This window comes from Diospyros lotus, chromosome 14 (assembly GCF_014633365.1).
Source record: "Diospyros lotus cultivar Yz01 chromosome 14, ASM1463336v1, whole genome shotgun sequence".
NCBI lineage: Eukaryota > Viridiplantae > Streptophyta > Magnoliopsida > Ericales > Ebenaceae > Diospyros > Diospyros lotus.
The window spans coordinates 5,393,987-5,415,396 of NC_068351.1; the positions used below are offsets into that span (position 1 = coordinate 5,393,987).

The following is a 21,410-nucleotide window of genomic DNA, read 5'->3' on the forward strand; positions in this document are numbered from 1 at the left end:
AATTGTAGGCTAGCATCTACTTTAATTCCTCCTCATTTTAAGCTAACTGTTGTTAAAGGCGAGTTACCTAAGGCTGAGGAAGAACTCATGAGGAGAGTCCCCTATTCAAATGTAATAAGCAGCCTCATGTATATGCTATGATTGGCACACGTCCAGACATAACATATCGAGTTAGCTTTGTTATCAGATTTATGGGTAAGACTTCCAAGGTATTGGAATGTTGTTAAATGGCTCTTGAGGTATCTAAAAGGGTCAGTAATCAAGAGCCTAGTATTTAGCTCAAATAATGAAAGAAGTTGTTGTATATAAGTGTTTTGTGACTTTGATTATGCAGCTGATCTCAATAAAGAAGATCCCTATCAGGACATGCTTTTAAGCTAGGTCAAAATTTTGATAAGCGAGAAATCTAATATCTAGCATATTGTTTCCCTTTCCACAACTGAGACTGAATATGTGGCCTTAATAGAGTCCATTAAAGAAGTCATTTGGCTATAGGGGATTACCCAAGAGCTTTGAATGCCCGAGCAAATACCTAAGGTCTATTGTGACTCACAAAGTGAAATACACCTCTTAAAGAATAGTGCATTCCATGAGAGGACTAAACATATAGATGTCAAATTGCATTTTGTGAGGGATATTCTAGCCAAACAACAGGTTAAAGTTGAGAAAATCTTGATTGAGGTTAACCCTGTAGACATGCTCACTAAGCCAATCCCAGACCTTCGATGTCCTGCTAACATAGCAAAGGAGTAATGCAGGTCCCTTTGTCATATCCACTCTCAATTGTTGAGTCAAGGTGGAATTTTTTAGTTTTAGTGACTCAAAACTAAGTCAATTGGTTAATAATGCTATGGCCATGGCGACTGTAACTCTAATCGGCCATTACCTAACTAATTTCTTGTTTTTATCATCCTTGATTCCATTGGAATTCCTTCTATATACATGTATGAAGGTAGAGTATGCAGAGAGCAAGACAAGAAAAGAAAAGAGAGAAAATTCTAAAAGAAGTTGTTCGTGTCCTAATTACGAAGTGTGTATCATTGGGTTTGAGAGTAAGAAAAGGGTAATTGAGTGCTAGGTTTGGCTCAAAATGATCTTTGTACTCTGTGAGTTTGTGAGGCTTCTTGAGAACATCTTTCCGTAATCTTTTCTTTCTAGTCCATCTAGTGGATTGACTAGGGGAATAACCCCTGCTGTGAGTAGGATTCGATTTGAATCTGAACACGTTACATCTTGTGTTGTGTGTGAGTGTATGGTGTTCTTTGTGTTCTTGTTGTATCTTTGGTTTCAATTTTGTTCTTGCGTCGTCAAGTCGACAATTTCAATTCAACGACAATAAAATTAAACAACAACAACAACAACAAGTGTATTAGTAATTGAGTACTAGTATTTTTTTTTTTTATAAAATGTTAACTCTCTAAATTGTTTAAAATATTCTTACATGCATGTAGAAAAATACAAGTGGCTACCATAGGATGAGAATGAAGTGAGGAAACACTTCAACAATAAGAGCTCCAAGGCATTAAAGAATGCAATGAAAACAAGTGAGGAATGTAGATGATAAAGGAGAATGGATTTCTCCTCATATCTAAAGGACCCTAGAGGAAATGGCAACACCTAGAGTGGTAGCAAAAGAGTTTAAAAAATATCCAAAATAGATGCTCTAAAGAAGGTTCCTCACTACACATTGGTGGTAGCATAGTGGCAGCTAAGCACAAGAAATGATTGGTAAATTCTATTTATATATCATTAATAAGTAATTATATATGGTATTATGTTTAGTTACATCCCATGACAAGACTTTATATTTAACTCAATTAAAATAACATGCATCTCTTGTTTTTTGTGAAGAGTTGAGTTATATAAGGAACCAATCGAATTTGAACTTTTTACAAGAGTAAAATACTACAAAGGCAAAGATGGCTAGGTCTCTTCAAAAGTTTCATCTGTTGCTATTATAAGCACTAAATTTCTAACTAAATTTAGTATTTGTATTGTTTTTGTAATATAAAATTCAATTGTGTTTTGCATAATTTACTTACAATTAAATTTCTTGTTTTAGGATGAATTTAATAGGTGATGGGAAGAGAGAGATGTATCACAAGCATCTGTAGAGGGGAGTTATTTAAGTTAGTTGTTAGGTACCTCTAACAATGACATATATTTGGAAGTGGTTGGAGTATGAAGCAAGAAAAAACTTGTTTTTGGCCTTAGGACAGCATATCCAAAGTACTATATGGTGCTTTCATCTAGTACAATTGTGTCTCCGACTGAGATGGACATTATGTGCTAGAGGGTCTTTAGCTTGAGGACAGAGATGCAACAACTGTAAGAGATGATACACACCCAACAAAAGATTATACATGCCTCTTGGGGATCACCCAAATGCCCCCAAGTTGCCCTTCACTAACTCCTACTCCACTAGAGTTTCCAGCTCATCATCATGACCCAACAGAAAACACCATGGGTATGATGATGAGTTAATGATGATTGTTGATGCATATTTGTTATGTACTTTGAAAACTTGTTGTTATAATTTATTTAATTGATATATTTGGGGTAATTTGTGTATTTATAAATTATTGGTGTGATTAGAATTTGACATTATAGATATATATTGTATGTTAAGAGGTTTAACATGTTCCAAATTAGTCATTTTTGGACCCTTTTGACAAATGTCGGAATCAAAGACTTTCCATCCCTAAAAGTTGATTTTAGAGACAAAATTAATTTGATTAGAGGCGGAAACTAATTCCGTCTCTAAAAACCTTTTAGAGATGGAATTTGTTCCATATCTAATTTTAGAGGTGGAATTTTTTTCATCTCTAAATTTAGAGATAAAACAAATTTTGTCTCTAAAATAAAAAAATCAATCAATTTTGTCACTGATTTTGGTACCAAGTTAGAGACAAAGTTATTATATTTAGAGACGAAATTTTATGTCTCTAAACTTGATTTTTTTTATAGTGTATTTTCTTATAAACTTTTTTTTTTTTTTTTTTGTAAATAAGAATGGCATTGAAAGAAAATATCACAAAAGTGTCAACAACTTTAAGTTGGGGGCAAACCTCGAGCCTCCTGATGAAAACCAAAAAAGGGTGAGATAAACCAAACAACTAAAGAACAAACCTTTAAACTAAAGGAGAGAAAGAAAAAACCTATATACAATAATATATAACTATTAGAGGAAGTCTTCAAAAGATGTTTCATTGAGAAACAAAACTCCTAATGTCAAAATAAATTGTGTAGAATCACTAGTGTTTAAAGGGAAATGTTATACATTTGAATATTAATGCCAAAATCAAGTATAAGCTTTGTTTGGGGAGAAAAGCTCTAGAAATGGTAAAGGACCCTAGTTTGTGAAATATTAATGGTAAACTTATAGCCTTAAAAAATATGGAGTCTTAAGGAAATCTCCTTAGAAAGTGTTTTAGATAAATAAGGGTTTCGAATCTAGATAAGGGGTTATGTTGCCTAAGAAGTTAATGTTGGAGAATGGGAAGACACTAGAGTTAGAATTATGATAGTTATTTCAAATCAAGCCATTAGTATCAAAAATCAACCAAAAAGAAATAGGAATTAATGATGTAAAACTAACAAACATCTAGTGAATTATTTATATATATAAATGTGGCAAGATAACTAATGTAATTAAAGAATGTGGTGAAGAGGTCTTAATCAATCTCTCGGGAGGTTTATATATCAAGAATTAAAATGTCGTGCTTCCCAATGTTGGTACCTCTTTGGTTAGCAAAGATCTGGATGTTGTAGCAAAAGATGACATGTTAGAAATAGGAACAAAGTAGTGATGCTTGAGAAAGCTCTTGCAATAGGGTTACAACTATCTAATTCAAGGAACAAGATAGTGCTATGATGGATGATAAGCGCGTGGAACCAAGGCGCGTGGAGGGACACAAAACATAATGGGTAGGTTAAAGGTCAAAAATCTCGTTTACCAAAGAGGAAAAATCAAAGGGAGGTAGAGGTTTCAACTTTTAGCTTGATTAATGATGTCACATTAAATGCAATCATGCATAATTGCCAAGATTTAAGGAAAATAAATTTAAAGTTCAATGATGGGGATAACCATATATATATATATATTGTTATGAGTTTGCATCGAGTAAGCCCAAAGACGCATTCAAAATCAGTCTAGCTTCAGTTAGTTTGTCAGTTAGGCAAAGCTATAATGGTAACTACCAATCTAACGATAACTACCAGTGTTCTAATATTGTAAGATCTGCCCCTATGTTTTATAAATAAAGGGTTGGATGCAATTGGGGGACAAGAAAAATGAGTGACATGGGAGAGGAAAGTCTAGTTTCTGATAGCCTTTGTAATCTCCGTAAAGTGTGCTCATGTGAAGCTCTTGTGTATTGTTTCATTCAAGAACAGCGAAAGAATTGCTCTCGATTGAAAGACTGGACGTAGGGTCATCATTGTTATGGTGATCTGAATCAGGATAATCCCTTGTGTCTTATGAGTTGTTATTCTATTCTTAATTTCCTTATTCTGTTTTCTGTAATTTTTGTGTGTGCAAGTGTACATTCAAGATTTCCATCCAAGGTTTCTAGCATACAAATCAACATATATAGTAAATCATAGAATGTGACGGAGATCAAAATGGAAAAGGTGCTTGAAGCATATCTTGCAAAAGTAAGGCATTCACTCAATGATCATTGAGAAGGTCAAGTTGGGTGAAAAGGTTTGTTTGATGCAAAGCCAATCCAAGATTAAGAACCTATCTTGTGTTATCAGTCACTAATTAATGTCATGTCTTCTTTTTTTGTGAGTGTTCTAATAGTTATTTTGTTGTCCTTTGGTTGTCCCCAATAAGGTTGTCATCAAGGCTATTCTTCTTTTATTTAGGTTCGATTAGTTTCTCAGTGCATTTTCCATACTTGGGGTTTTGTTTTTTCAATCGACCCAAGCAAGAGCTAGTTTGTAAGAAAAATAAAAAAAGAGCTTTAATTTCACAATACTTAATAAACTCAACTACAGTTTAAGTGAAAATTAAATGGTATAAATAGGTTTTCTAGTCACAAAAGTAGTACTCAAAGAAATTCCTAGAAGTATCTCAGAATAGCTAGCATCGAGAATAATACTTTCCAAGTTTTAGATCATATCTCTGTTGCTACCAAAAAATTACATAGATAATAAAATTAAAAGCTCAATGTATGATAACAAAAAGTAACACGTACGCTAGCGACCTCTTGTTGTGGTAATTCAAAGAAAATGATAAAATAATTGAGAAAAATCAAAATAAGAATAGAATATTTGTTAGGTAAGGCGTTTCTAGAAAATTGATGCAGTCACCGATCAAGACTCGGCCCAAGGCCGACTTGACCACGCCAAAACAATATTTTAATATTTCTTAAGTTTTAAAATTCTACTTGATTTAGGATTCTACTTCATATTTCTACTTGATTTAGGATTCTACTTCATGTTTCTACTTGATTTAGGATTCTACTTCATGTTTGATTAGAGTTTTATTTTTATTAGGATTCTAGTTGAATTTTATTTAAAATTTATTTCTATTAAGATTCTAGTTGACTTTTACTTAGGATTTATTTCTATTAAGATTCTAGTTAAATTTTAATTACAAATATTAGATGGATTTGGATTACCCAAACACTATAAATATACCTAGAAGTTAAGGGTTGTAATCAAGTTTTCTCAATACAAATTTTAACAACCTATTTGGGTTTTCTTAGCAAAACAGTCTTGTTTTTGCATTTTCTTAAGAGCCAAGTTTCGACCATTGAAGTTTGTTCTTTCAAGGGTTTGTTTTGGTGTATTTTTTTCACACACGCGCTACACATTGCGTCAAAAACTATCTTTAGGATAGTAATTTCCCAACTTAGATGCAAATGGTTGATAGAATATTTGTTAAGTAAGGCGTTTCAAGGAAACTATCTATATGATAGTAATTTCCTCACTTAGGTGCAAATGGTTGATAGAAATTCTATCCTCATGATACAATGCCTAACTTTAAAAAATCAAAATTGTATTTTTTGATTTCTTCTATAATCAAGAACTCAACCCAACAATGAGAGAATAGAGAGCAAATAGAGAGATAGATAATAGCAAATGAATGAAGAGGAATAGATGGCTCTAAGTATGTCTTTGCACCCCAAATGTCCATGCTATTTATAGGCATTGAATGGGTGCAACTAATAGATACCAACATATTAAAAATTATAACTTATTTGAAAGATCATGTCTATTATAAATAGACTCATCCATTTGAGAAATCACATCCTTCCAATTTAAAAGCATGTCCATTGAATTAAAAGACACATTGGTTCATTTTCTAGCTGTTGGAATTCCAACGTTTGAATTGAAAGTCTACTTTTTGAAACATAAGTCAACTTCCAAAAGACAAAGTGCCCGAAAGTCAACTTTTACTATAAAAACTTTAAAAAAACATAAAAATAACAAGAATATTATTATTAGATAATACTAATATATACACTTGTATAATAACACCTCCATGGTAGGATCTTGTACGATGTGTGTGTGCGTGTGCGCACGCATGGGTATTCCTGAAATAAACATTAATGCTAGACACCTATTACAACAAGAGCTCAGATCATCAAACCAACACAACTTGAAAACTAGCCAAAGAACCACTAGTGTGCGGTGGGCAACTGCGAGATGGAGTGGCAAGAGCCCCTAGCAGGTGGCGAATAGGCTAGCGCTTCATGCTTTGGTGTATTTTATCTGGAGGGAACATAACAACAAGTGCTTTCATGATCAGGAGAGATCTGCTCCTTAGTTGGCTCGCTAGATTCAGCACACAGTGTGGGCTCATTTAACGATTGTTCATTTTAAGGCGTCTCTTCAGAGTCATACTCTTCGTCATGTCTGGCGACTTCCAAGAGACCACACTGTTTCTCCCCATTGAACGATAGCTTGTTTTCTTCTGGAGGTTGGTTATTGTAATCCTGAAATCTCTAGTTTCAGCTTTTGTTTTTGCATGCTGATTGCATTCTTTTCTATTTGTTGTTGTATATATTTTCAGTTTTCTTTTCTTATTTTTTTTTCCTGGCTCAAAGGGTGATGGTTGTTGTGTCTTAGCCCCTGGTTTACGATGGTGGTTCGGGATATGCCTTGACCTTACTTTGTAGCCATTCTAGAGTTGTTCTTGTTTAATTTATCCTTATTTACAAAAAAACAGGACAGTGGGTTACAGGAAAATAGTCTTTTATAAAATACTAATATAATTATGTAAAATTATTCTTTCTTTGTTTTTTTTTTTTGTTTTTTTTTTGCTTGGTAACTTTATTTCTAACCAAACAACTACAAGTATCCTTTTGAATAATATTTTTGCTAGCTTGTATCAGTATATATAAAAAACTTGTATAACACTGAATCTAAATATTACTTTGATTACTCTAGTTTTAATTTATGTTTATATTTAAATTGTACCAAACCGCTGTCCAGTTCAGCTGAATAAAGCACCAGTTCAGTCGACCTTGTTCTCAACAGTCACCTAGTTACATGCTCTTGCACCTCTAGTCTTGCATGTTCTGGCCTACGTGCTTCATCTCCAAGAATTGTTTTGCGGACCGTTCATAGCCTGCACTAACTAGCTCTGTGTTAAATCCAAACAGAAAATAGTATATTTCAACCATTAGAGGAGAAAATTAGAAGAGTAGAAAAGGAGAAAAGAAAAGAAAAAGAGCTGGATATACCTGAAAATTCAATTGAACTAAGTTAAAGATTAAATCTCTAAGAATTGTTTCATAACGCGCAGGAGCATTGTGTGTGAAATCTACGCATATAAGCTGTAATAAGAAAATTAGAATCATCAATACAGAATGATATCAATAAAATTTGAAAACATTCTTAAGACAACATTTCTATTTCAAATAAGTTAAAGAGTCTTACGTTCCCACCCCCCCCAAAAAAAAAAAAAAAAACAAAAAAAAAAGAAAAAGAAAGAAAGGGGATACGTACATTAAGAGAGTTGACGCCAACACGAACATGGGCAGAAATAGGAGCAGTAAATGACAGCTCCAGTCTCACGTCAAACACTGCAGTGGGAGGGAGTGCTTGAAGCTGCTGTTGCGCACTACAGATTAAATCAATGAACAAGAAATGGGAGTTAAAAATCAGCAGTAGGGGGGCAATATATATTTTACATAATAAATGTGCTTTGTGGGGCATTATGCACCTTTACTGAGAGAAACACACACACATATTGAGAAGGAAAGTCAGGAAAAAATGCCTTCAATTCTCATTCCGTAATAATTGGCCAAAAGCCAGAGTTTAATTGGTTATAACAGTAAAGCTAAGCTAACAACTAACCAGCACAATAATAAACTACTACTTCCAGCTATACTAGAAATACAGAAAACAAAAAAATACAACATGTAATACTCCCCCTCAAGATGGACCATGAACATTGAGAATGGCCATCTTGGTTAGTAATGGATATAGCTGGGAAGCTAGCAATGGCTTAGTGAGTACATCCGCTAACCGATGTTGTGAGCGGATAGGAAGTAGTTTAATGACCCCATAGTAAGTTTGTCCCGAACAAAATGGTTGTCCCGAACAAAATGGTAGTCCAACTCAATATGTTTGGTGCGTTCATGAAATACCGAGTTAGAAGCTATGTTAATTGTAGCTTCGTTGTCACAAAATAGCAAAGCCGGAGCTGGAGGAGAGATTTGAAAATCAGCTAGCAGTTGATTCAGTTAGACAATCTCACTAGCAATGGATGCCAAGGCTTGGTACTCAGCTTCAACTGATGAACGAGAGACTGTACCTTGCTTTTTAACCCTCCAAGATATTAGAGAATCCCCAAGAAAAATGCAAAACCTTGTGACTAACCTCCTAGAATCCAAGCAAGCACCCCAATCAGCATCGAAAAAGGCCCGAAGCTGCAAAGATGAAGTAGTAGAAAAATACAACCCTTGGCTAGGGGTTGCCTTAAGATACTGTAATAGGTGATGAGCTGCATCAAGATGAGGTCTTCTAGGTTGAGAGACAAACTGACTTAGTTTATGAACAACAAAGGTAATGTCTGGGTGAGAAATAGTCAAGTATAGTAACTGGCCAACAAGTTTTCTATATACAGAAGCATCATGAAGAATTTCACCCTCAAATGAACTCAATTTTACATTAGGTATCATTGGTAAGTTAGCTGGTTTACTAGATAAAAATCTTGTGTCCTCAAGTAATTGCAAGGTATAATGTTGTTGAGAGAAGAATATACCTTTGGAAGATTGAGCAATTTCAAGACCAAGAAAATACCTCAAATGACCGAGATCTTTAAGTTTAAACTGAGTGTGGAGGAAGGTTTTCAGGGAATTGATAGCTGTAAGATCAGAGCCAATGATGATTATATCATCAACATAGATAAGAAGGGCCACAAATGAAGATCCTGTACTTTTAGTAAATAAGGAATAATCAGATCTAGACTGGGAAAAGCCATGTTTAATGAGAGCAACAGGAAATTTGGAGAACCATTGCCTAAAGGCCTATTTGAGACAATATATGGACTTATGAAGTTTGCAAACCAACTTCTCCCCCTTAGGGGCAGCAGGGACTTGAGGCTGATAACTAAGGGGTAATTCCATATAAACCTCTTCAAATAGATCACTATTGAGAAATGCATTGTTGGCATCTAATTGAACAAGAGACCAATTGTGAATAGCTACTAAGGCAAGAAGTACCTTGACAGTCACTAATTTAGCCACTGGTGAAAAAGTATCAATGAAATCCAACCCTTCTTGTTGTGTGTATCCCTTAGCTACCAAACGTGCCTTATGCCTTTCAATAGACCCATCAACCTTGTATTTAATTTTGTAAATCCATTTGCACCCAATGACATGTTTATCTTGGGGAAGAGTGGTGACTGTCCATGTGTCATTAAGATGCATAGCATCTAATTCAGCTTTCATAGCTTCCTTCCAATGCGCATAGGGCACTGCTTAATGATAGTATTGAGGTTCAAAGTTAGAGGATACATGCAGAAGGAAACTTCTATGAAATTCTAAAAGATTAGAATAGAAAATAGAATGGGATAAAGGATACAAAGAGTGTGTATCAGGTGGAAGTTTATGTGTCAACAAATGATAATGATAGTTTTGAAGATAAGAAAGAGGCCTAGTGACCCTGGAAGACCTACGAATTGGAGACAGGAAGATCAGAAAAATCAATGCTGGATTTGGGAAGGACAAGGTTAGGAAATGGGTCTAAAACTTCATGAGGAGAAGTAATAGAATGAAAAAGGAAAGATATCCTCACAAAAAACATCTCGAGAAAAGAAGATTTTCTTGGTGGAGATATCATAGAGCTTATAGCCTTTTATACTTGGAGGATAACCAAGAAACATGTAGGCAGTGGCTCGTGGGTGAAATTTTGTCCTATGAGAGATCAAGGAAGATGCAAAACAAAGGATGCCAAATGTTCTAAATGAATTATAATCAACATGAGATTGGTAGAGAAGCTAATAAGGAGACTAATAGTGTAAGATAGGGGTTGGTGTCCTATTGATTAAGAAAGTGGCAATGAGAATGCAATCACCCCAGAACTGAATAGATACTCTAGATTGGAAAAGAAGTGCTCTAGCTACATTAAGAGGTGTTGATGCTTCCTTTCCACTACAGAATTCTGTCCAGGTCTCTCCACATAAGAAAACTGATGAATAACCCCATTTTCAGCAAAATAATCACCAAACTTTAGTTCAGGAGCACTGTCTGATCTAAATTGTTTCACCCTCTTATTAAATTATCTTTCTACCATAGTGAAAAACCTAGGTACAATGTCTCTAGCCTCAGACTTATGCTTCATTAAAAACACCCAAGTAAAACGAGGGCAATTATCCACCAAAGTAAGTAAATATCTGTAACCAACATAAGTAGGAATATGTATGGCCCCCATGTGTCACAATGAATAGGGTCAAAAGCATATTGTGACATATGATTATTAGAGACAAAAGATAACCTTTTTTGCTTGGCTAAAGGACAAACTGGACATGAAATGTTCTTAGAATTATTATAGTTCAACACATTTTTCAACTTGTCCATCTTTTGAAAAGAAATATGTCCTAGCCTATTGTGCTAAGTAATTTTTCTTACAACAGTAGCCACAGTGTAATACCCGAGAATGATTTGAGGTTATAAATAATTTTTGGTGAAGGGTACGAGTGGAATTTTCGAAAAAAAAATGAGGCTATAGGGTACACTAACGCAACTTTAGATGACCGAATTAGACGAAGAGAGTACCCTGGACCCTAGATAGCTAAGGAAAATGGTATAGCATCGACGAGTGATTCGAGTTATGATTTTTGGTGATGAAAGAAGTGGGATCGGGAATAGTTTTCGGTACAGTTGTCGACCAGGCTGAGAAAATCGAATCGACATAGGGATCATCTGGAAAGTCAACGGAGTGTCTTGAGAACTTAAATTTTATGTATAGAACAACTTTTGAGTGATTTCGGGTTAAAACAAATGGATTTAAGGTCAAATCGACAAGCCGGGCCTAAGTGCAATTTTCTAAATTTGCCCGAGGGAGGTCAATGTAACGCCCCGTTTTCTCACAACGTGCATTACCTCGAGATTTCGGGAATATTTTTTTTTTTTTTATATCATATACACAACATAAGTCCCTCGATATACATACCCTCGACATAATCATTTCCCGACAATCCCGATCGTACCTTCTTAGCATATCAAAATTGAATAATTAATGGACTAAGACAAGTAATATCAATCACATCAGCGGAAGCAAGATCGAAACCTCAATGATATATAACTGACAATTTCCTTTACAGATAATAACTGAATCGATGTTTCACATGAAAATATCAAAATATTACATAACCTCTGAACATCGTATTCATAGACAAAACCTATGAAAACTAATCATAACTCGATGACATTCTTTCCCTTGGCGCCACTGCATTCACCTGGAACGTTGAATATTCCAGGGACATAGTCCAAATTAGATGCTGAATCATCTAAGTGAGAGTTCAAAATATTTTCATGCAGATATGCAAAATCATATATAAACCGACAAGTCCCGACATGCACCAGCCTAAGAGAATCCCACATAGCACTTAACCCTAACCGGGGAAAATGTAATCTCTCTAAAGGCGACACGATCCCATCGGCCCATTGACAAACACAATCATGCTTAAGAGGGACAACCTCGACACATGAACCCGGGAATCACCCCATTGTCATTGTTAGGCTTTATGCTCCAACTCAAAAGCATTCCAAAACCCAATGCAACCCTAGCCCCAAGAGTCACATCAGCACTATCCTCGGAATCGACGTCACCTCGACATTAATGCTATTGCTCAAAGGAACCTGGGGTGGTGTCCACTCACAGCCCCGCCACTTGAGCCAACAACTAGGGTGGTGTCCACTCTCAGCCCTGCCACTTGGGTCCCGTAGGGTGAAGTCCGTCTCAGCCCCGTCCCAAGTGGGGTCACCTAGCATTAATCCTAGGTACGCATCCCGAGTGCTGTCACTCTCGGCTATGTCACAGGTTAACAACCCACGTCCCATGTGAACCACACAATATGCCAATGCCGAAAAATCATAACATGCATAAAATCAACATCTCAATGTATGCAATTTACCGTACGAAATTCAATGCATGTGTAAATAACTGTTTGGACAACCATAATAAATCAAGCCATAGGGATGAGCATTCACAGTAAACCATTCACATGTCACTCAAAGTCTTTTTGGGTAGAACCACTCACAAGTCAAAACAAAGTTGGGGGCGAACACTCACCTTGTAACTCAATTTTCTTGAAGAGCGCGAGTCGCCTCGATTTGCGTGCCCGCCTCGATTTGCGTGCCCACCTCGATTTGCGTGCCTGACCTCGATTCTTGCGCCCGACGCTCTTATACTTCAACCTCGAGCTTCAATGATACCCTAGTCATCACGTTTGTTCAAAATCATATCATTTTTTTTCAATTTTTTCATAATTTCTTCTTATTTTCTTTATATTTCTCCTCAAAAATTCTAATAAATGCCTACTCAAGATTTTTCCTCGATTTCTCTTCATAAATAAATATTTCCTAACTTCTGGAATTTTCTAAAAATTTTTCAATATCTCCTCCTATTTTTCATAAGCCTTATTTACCTTGAAAATTTCAAAATGACCATTTTCTCCAACATTTTTCAAAATTTTCTTCCATCATAATTTTTATTTTATTTTTCTTAAAATAAATAAAAAATTTCAAAATTACCTGAGGCCTCACGCTCCCTCACGCGCGGGCGAGTGGCTGGACAAAATTTGCTGGCGCGTGGCAGTCACGCGCCACCGTCTTCTACCTCTAGCCGGTCGCCGGCGGTTGCTCCGATGGCCATGAAACCGGTGTCGTTCGAAAGCTCTTTGAGAATCGATCACGATGCCACAAAAATCAGGCCGAAAGGCCACCAGAAAATGGCCCAAATGGCCGGTTACAGGTCCGGCTAGGTGGACCGCCTCAAACCCTCGGCCAAACTCGAAACCCCCTCAAACGCTCACCAAAATGCTTCAAAATACTCCCAAAATGATCCTTGATGCCTAGAGACCAAAAGCCCTTTATCAAAGCTCCAAAAATCATTCAAAAACGAGCTTGATTTGGTGCTTCATTCTCGGCCGAATACCTTCGGTATTTATAGCCAAAAACAACCCCCACGTGGCCGATTTTCGGCCAAGCCTTCTTCCCCACGCCTCCTAGGCCACCCTAGGCCATTCCCTGACGGTCCTAGGCTGTCCAAATGGCTGGATTTTTCGGGCAAAATCTCAGCCAGATCTGCCATCTCTGAGCAATTTTCTGAAAATTACACTTTAGCCCCCTGAAATTTTTCTTTTGCATTTTGGCCCTTAACCTCAAGCCCCTGATCTTTCTAACACCCTCACTAAGACCCTCAAGATTAGCACTTCTCATTTCTCCCTTGAAACTTTTGAAAAATTGCCGTTTAGACCTCCCTCGGGCAATTTTTGGAAATTACACTTAGACCCGACTGATTTATTTGACCTCAAATCCACTCGATTCAACCTGGAACCACTTAAGGGTTGTTCTATACATTGAATACTAGTCCTTGGCACTCTCTGTTGACTTTTTGGCCATCATTTACAACAATTCGGTAATACGGCCTAATTGGCAGCTGTATTTTTGCTGTACCGAAAACTGTTCCCGATCTCATTTCTTTTATCACTAAAAATCATAATTTTAATTGATCGTCAATACTATACCATTTTTCTTGGCTATCTAGGGTCCGAGGTACTCCTTCTGATTAATTCGGTCGTCCAAAGTTGTGTTAGTGTGCCCTATAGTCTTATTTTTTTCCAAAATTCCAATTATGCCCTTTATCAAATATCATTTTTATCCTCAAAATTATTCTCAGGGTGTTACATCAAGATGATAGATTTTTGAGAATTTCAAGGATGAAATGAATAGTACCAAGTTTGAGGGCCTTCGTGGTATAGTTGAATTTATCAGGGGTGTTATGGAGAGGGCATAAATGTCAATTGAAGAAACTAGGGGGTTGAAGTGTAATAAAATGAAAATGGGCAGTGTGAACGTAATGGAATTTTGGCAGCCGCAAATCTCCGCATATGAACGCCGTTTTCGGCAATGGGACGACCGAGGGTGGTTTGGGGGAGATGTTATTCGGCGGTAGGATGCTTGGGGACCAAGTTGTGGTCGTGTTATGGAGAGGGTTTTAATGATTTTGGCATCAATCGATCGCGTTTTTGGATGATTTTGGGAGCTTTGATAAGGGTCTTTTGATCCTTGCATCAAGGAGAAGAGATTGGGAGCATTTTGAAGCGTTTTGGAGTGCGTTTGGTGGCCATTCGAGGGTCGGTCGGAAACTGGAGGCAGTCTGCCTACCGTGGACTGCAACTCGCCTTTCGAGGTATTTTTCGATGGTCTTTCGGCCTAGAAGTTGTACCATCGTGATCGACTTTAAGTGGGCTTCAAGGGGGTACTATTTCCGTGGCCATTAGAGCAACCGTCAGCGGCTGGAACGAAGAAAACGGTGACGCGTGATTGCACGCGCCTACTCTCCCTCGTACCCACGCGCTAGGCGCGTGACAAAGGAATTTTCGGTAATTTTAATTCTAGAATTTTCCTTTAATTATTTTAGGATTTATTGTGTTGAAATATTTAAAAAAATGGTTGAGGAAATAATTATTTTGGAATTATCGAGGTGAAAATTGAGAGAAAATAAAGGAAATTATAGAAAAATTGAGAAAAATGGATTTTGATGCTTCCTTAATTAAATATGGTGTTTAGGGAATATATTGTCTTAAGAGATTGAGAATAAATTCAAGTGTCTGTGATTTGGCACGCAAAATGATGTTGTGCATTAGGATCGAGGCGATCCGAATACGTCGAGGTGAGTGTTCGCCCCCAAAACTTGTTATTGTGAGTGGTTCTATCCCAAAAGTTAGTCTTGACTTGTTCATGCAAATGGTTTTGTTGCATGCCAATGGTAACCGGTGACGGTTGGTTTTATGAGGGAGGTTCGTCCCTAAACGTTTTGTACTCGTGCATTGTATTTTATAACACTGTTGTTTATATGATGCTTTGAATTGTGAAATATGGCGTTATCTTGAGTTTTGTGTGTACGTTTGGAATGTCAACCTAAGATGTTGTCTGGATAGTGTAGTCATAATTCTCTAAAGGCATGACGGAATAATAGGGGTATCTGATGCTGGTATGCATGTCAGGATAGTCGCCTTGGTTTCCGTGCTAGACCGTTTGGTCAAGGAAGTTGCACTAGGACGACTAGGTGGTCCATACTGTGTTGTTCATGTGGGATGTCAGCCTAGGATGTTGTCTGGATAGTGTAGCCATAATTCTCCAAGGGCGTGACGGAATAATAGGGGTATCTGATGCTGGTGTGCATGTCAGGATAACCGTCTTGATTTTCGTGCCAGGCCATTTGGTTAGGAAAGTTGCACTAGGATGACTAGGTGGTCCATGTGAAATTTTGGAGTTGGGATTGTATGGTGATTCTCGGATGCTTAGAGTGGAAGCGTAATTTGGAGAGATGCGTTAGCTTGCCCCTCTTCAGCTAGAATCGCGTCGTGTCGTCGAGTCGGTATGGTGGCATAGCTTTTAGAGAGATTGCTCTTTTCCCGTGGTAGGGTTAAGCGCTTGGGATTCTCTTGGGCTATGGCTTATCGGATGTATTGGTTATTTCATGTCTTGCATTCATTCATGAAAAATGTGTTTTGAACTCTCACTTAGATGATTTATCATCTGATATGGACTTTATCCTTGGAAAACGTTCCAGGTTAAGGCAGCGATGCAAAAGGGAAAGGGATAGCCAAGGAGTGACGACGATTAGTGGATAGTTTACATTATGTCCTTTCAGTTATGTTGTTTATTTTGAGAACGTCATGTAAACGTTGATGCATCCTTATATTATGAATAAAGTGGTTTCGGTTATAACCTGTTAAGGTTTCGATCTAGCTTCCGCATATAGATGGTGTACCTGTCTTAGTTTATTGACGGTTCATAGTTGATACACTCAGAAGGTGTAACGGGATTTTTGGGAACGGTTTTTGTGATGAGTTTTTATTTGGAAAAAAAAAAATTATATCCCCAGAATCTTACGTTACCTAACTCTCCAGCGAAGTGGGGTGTTACACACAGAATTAGAGATACATGGGCTATCTATTGGTTGATATACATATTTAAAGGAATCGCCATCAAGCACATAAAGGCCCTCCATGAGACTACCCTTGCCAATCATCTTCATTTGATGGACATCTTGAATAACACGGGAATGAGAAGAAAAACTGAGGGACATAGAATTTGTCTTAGCCAGTGCACTCATAGAAATCAAGTTAAACTTGAATTGGGGTACATATAAAACATTCTCTAATATGAGATGATCACTAATTTTCACATTGCCAATATGAGTAATAGGGATCCGAGAATGGTTAGGCAATGTAACAAAGACATTTGAGATAAACCTCAATTAATTGATCAAAATAGGGTAGACTAAAACATATGTGACTTGTAGCCCCTGAATCAACAATCCAATACCTAGGGCTATTAAGTGCTGGACTAACCGAGATAGAGAAATAAGTACTTGATGCTTGATTATGAGAAGCATCAGATTCTGCAGCTACCTTAGCCATGTTTAAATAAGAACTCAGCATAGTTAGCAGATGTTGATATTGTACAGGGGTTAATGATTACATGAATCCTCCCACATTAGGGTTATTAGGCTGATTAAGATGTACATCAAACATCTGACTAGGATTCCTTTGCTTAGACTTCTATCCTGGAGGGTAGCCGTGTAGTTTATAGCATTTATCAACAATATAACCATGAAACTCACAATGAGTACACACAAGCCTGTCTTTCTTTCCAAACCTACCATGATTCCCCTTATTCACATCATGTTTTACAGTAAGCAACATAGAATCATTACCACTAGACACAACATTTCTTTGATTTTCTTCTCGAGATATCAAGGCAAAAACCTTATTAATAGGAGGGAAAGGGTCCATAAGAAGTAACTGACCTCTGACTTGAGCAAAAGAATCATGCAATCCCATAAGAAATGACATCACATATTCCCCATGATAATGATCTACAAGAGCCTTATTACCACCACAAGTTCATTTTCCACAGGTACAAACAAGTCTAAAATTGTTGAGTTCATCTCATATCGTTTTGAGTTTGGTAAAGTAAGTACTTACAGTAAGTTGCCCTTGCGTAAGATTCATAAGCTCGCGTCTTAATTGAAAGATCCTAGGGCCATTGTTTTGTTGATACCTTTCCTTTAAGTTTATCCAAATGTCAAAGGCGAATTCGGAGTAGATTAAACTCGCTGAGATCTCCTTTGACACTGAATTGAGGATCCAAGAAATAACTATATTGTTATTCCTGATCCAGGCACTAAATAAGGATCATCTCCAACAGGTCGTGAAATGATTCCATTTATGAACCCTAATTTGTTTTTGACAAAAAGTGATATGACCATTGCTCGAGTACTCTAGGAGGCATAATTGTCTCCCGTTAGAGGTTGGGAGACCAAAAGGAGACCAGGATTATCAGAAAGATGAAGAAAATAGAGGCTCGATCCCTCGTCAATGGTAGAATTGAGCCTTGACAAGGAAGAGGACAGATCGACCATAGTACGAGTACAGACGAATGAAAGAAACAAAAGAGATAGAAGGAAGCAAACTAGAGGGGATTGCAAGATTCACGACCACCAGAGAAAACAATCGATGGCGGATCTCCGAACAAAGGAGATTCGTAATCAAAAAGAAATTGTAGATCTCCGAACAAAGGAGATTCGCAAGATTCATGATCGTTGGATAAAAACACGGCGTCGAGATCAACGAAGAAGGAAGCAAGCAGAAAGTAGTAGTAAGAAAGACCTAGGGCACGATGTCAGAGACTATCGGAGAAGAAAACCCTAGGCTTTCAAAATGCGATACCATATTGAGAAAGGAAAATCAGGAAAAATGCCTTCAATTCTCATTCCGTAATAATCGGCCAAAAGCTAGAGTTTAAATAGTTATAACAATAAAGCTAAGCTAACAAACTAGCTAACAACTAACCAGCGCAATAATAAACTACTACTTCCAGCTATACTAGAAATACAGAAAACAGAAAAACACATGTAATAACACACATATATATGCACAATAAATTTCAATGCATGTGCAAAATATTCAGTTCACATAGTTGTTGTCTGAGTCTTGAATGAGATACATTTTATTAAACTTTATTCTTCAAACGAAGCCAATCTGTAACTAAACAATGATTTTTCGTGCACTACCTTGAAGATGGTGGCTGTGCGTATGTGCTAACAATCCTGAAAAATGGAAGACCAGAAAGTATACGCTAAGTCAAAACATAGAAATACATATCGTACAGAAAGACACAGACGCTTTCATCATCTCATCCATGTCTTAGTATTTTGTTCTCTCTTATTAAGGTGGAAAGACGGAAGGAAAATACCGAGTGAAGACTTCTGCAGCTCGTTGAAACTCTTGTGTCTGAGAAAACCAAATTCCATAGATTCTTCGGACACCATTTTGATAACGGAGAAAGGGTTGTCGAAGATTTAATTCAAAATGGCCGTCAATGATTTCGACAAAGTATCCTGTTTACGGTATTAATTAAAGGATCATAAAATTTACTCGCATCTTAATATATATACCCAGAAAGCAAACTAATCCAACAGACTTTGAACAGATTAATCAACCCTAACTTGGATTGACAGCCGAAAAATAAATCAGACCTGTGTTTCGCGAGTTCAGAATAATCAACAGGAAATGTGGCTGAGTGTTCCTTCAAATACAAATTACAACAGCGCATAAGCAATTCTAGATGTAAACTGAGATTAATGCATCAATAAATAGGTCCTATATTTAAATGATTTAATTTGCTTCCTCATCTTTAATTTGAATTCAAGCAACAGTACCTCTTTATGACAAACAAATGGCCTTCCACATCTGTTTCCGTCTGCAATCAAAATGCAGGTAAATTATCAGATCATATTTCCAAACTAAAACATGCCCTAGATCAGTGCAGCAAGCAATTTAGGTGTGTTTTTGTGCGCGCTTTTTCTTTTTCTATATGCTGAGTTTTTCTAGTGAAAACAGATGAATCAAAGAGAGAGAAGTGAGGAGATGAAACAAACCCATTGACGCAAGGCAATGATGAATTCATATAGCTTGACATAAGCAGCTACAAGGATGATCTCTTCAATAGAATGATCCATCGCGAGGTTTATCGTAGCTGGCACCAATCTTCCGGGCTGCGCTGCCGACATCTTCCTTATTCTTCTTAGACCAGAATTGAATCCCTGGAGAGAGAGAGAGAGAGAGAGAGAGAGAGGGAGAGAGAGAGAGGGATGTACTAATAATTTCTGATTGTAAGGCGGAATGGCGGCGGTACCCAAGAAGCAGATGGGCTTCTCTACCTGATCTCCTTCGCGCTGGTTGATTCTCTCTCTCAAACGACAAGTGAACCCTCAGAAGGGAGGGGCGGGGGGGGGGGGGGGGGGGGGGGGGGAGAGAGAGAGAGAGAGAGTGAGAGAGAGAGAAACCCTGATAAGAGAGAGATAGCGTAACGTTCGTCCCGACCAAATGCTGCTCTATCTTTCCATATATATATATACATATTTGCTAGGTCTCAGTTTTTGAATTATTTTATTTTCTGATTCTGATGTATTTTGTTTTTATTGTTAGTTTATATTTTTTTGTTGTGCAACATCTTGAAGCATTATTTTCTAGTTAGGTCTCTTTTAATAGAAATTTCCACTTCTAATTTTCCAATTCCATTCACCTACCAAAAAAAAAAAAAATCAATTCCCCATTCGGCTTTTATACCACAATTTGTGTTATATTTATTATGTTAATGTTCTTTTAAGTTTTTCTATCTTGAACATATAGATGTTTAAATAGAGAAAGAGAGAAGTTTCAATAATTAATTTATTGACTATATCCTGAAACTAATTTCTTTATTTAAAATTCTAAATAATTTTCCAATTTTGTTCATAATCTACTAATACCAAGAATTAGTTAATCGGAAAGCACCTAATAATAGCTTTAATTTTGTAAATTGTTATGAACCAACGTTCTCGCTTTGTAGTCATTCTCTCGACTTGAAGGGTAGATTTTTTCAATCCCAGAAACTATTTCCACCGCATAGGGGTTGAAAGAATTGGGCAAACAAGTTAGGGAAGGGAGGGAGGTTGCTACTAGCAAGATAAAGATATAGAGAATTTAAGTTTTTAGGCACTATAATCAATCCTATATATATATGAACTACAATGGCTATATCCTTACCCTAAATGAGAGTCCATCGCCTTCTTTGGTTATTTTCATATCTTTCCAAAGTTTATAGAGGTACTACAAAAAAAATTAATTTTTTACGGTGATTTTTTTGAGGCGATTTTTAAAATCGCCGCAAAATATGGCATTTCATGATAGTTTACAAATCGCCGCAAAATACGATTTTAGCAACGATTTTTTTAATATTTTACGGCAATTTTTCAAAACCGTTGCAAAATTTATTAAAACATTTAATTTTGCAACGGTTTTCAAAAAATCGTCGCTAAATTTAGAAAATAATTAAATAATTAACAAATAAAATTGAATTTAGCAGCGATTTCTCAAAAATCGTCAATAAATTCAAAAATAATTAAATAATTAAAATTAAAATACATTTGTGGCGGTTTTTCAAAACCCCCCACAAAATTGACTAAAATTTGAATTTAACGACAGTTTTTGAGAAACTGCTACTAAATTAAAAAAAAATTAAATAATTTAAAATTAAAATTAAATTAACATTTGCGTCGATTTTTTTAAGTTGTCACAAAATTCATTAAAAAATTTAATTTAGTTGCGATTTTTCAAAACCATCGCAAAATTCAAAAATAATTAAATAATTTAAAATTAAAATTAAATT

The 21,410-nt window shown here is 36.5% G+C and overlaps 1 protein-coding gene across 1 annotated transcript; it reads right to left on the reverse strand.

Annotated features, from left to right (window-relative positions):
* Window positions 1-18,767: 18,767 nt before the first annotated feature.
* On the reverse strand, window positions 18,768-19,770 carry LOC127790152 (mRNA-decapping enzyme-like protein). Its single transcript, XM_052319447.1, has 5 exons — window positions 19,639-19,770; window positions 19,420-19,460; window positions 19,237-19,286; window positions 18,954-19,098; window positions 18,768-18,807 (listed from the first exon to the last, which is right to left on the reverse strand). Exons 1-5 carry the CDS (start codon window positions 19,768-19,770, stop codon window positions 18,768-18,770), a joined length of 408 nt encoding a protein of 135 aa, XP_052175407.1.
* Window positions 19,771-21,410: the final 1,640 nt, after the last annotated feature.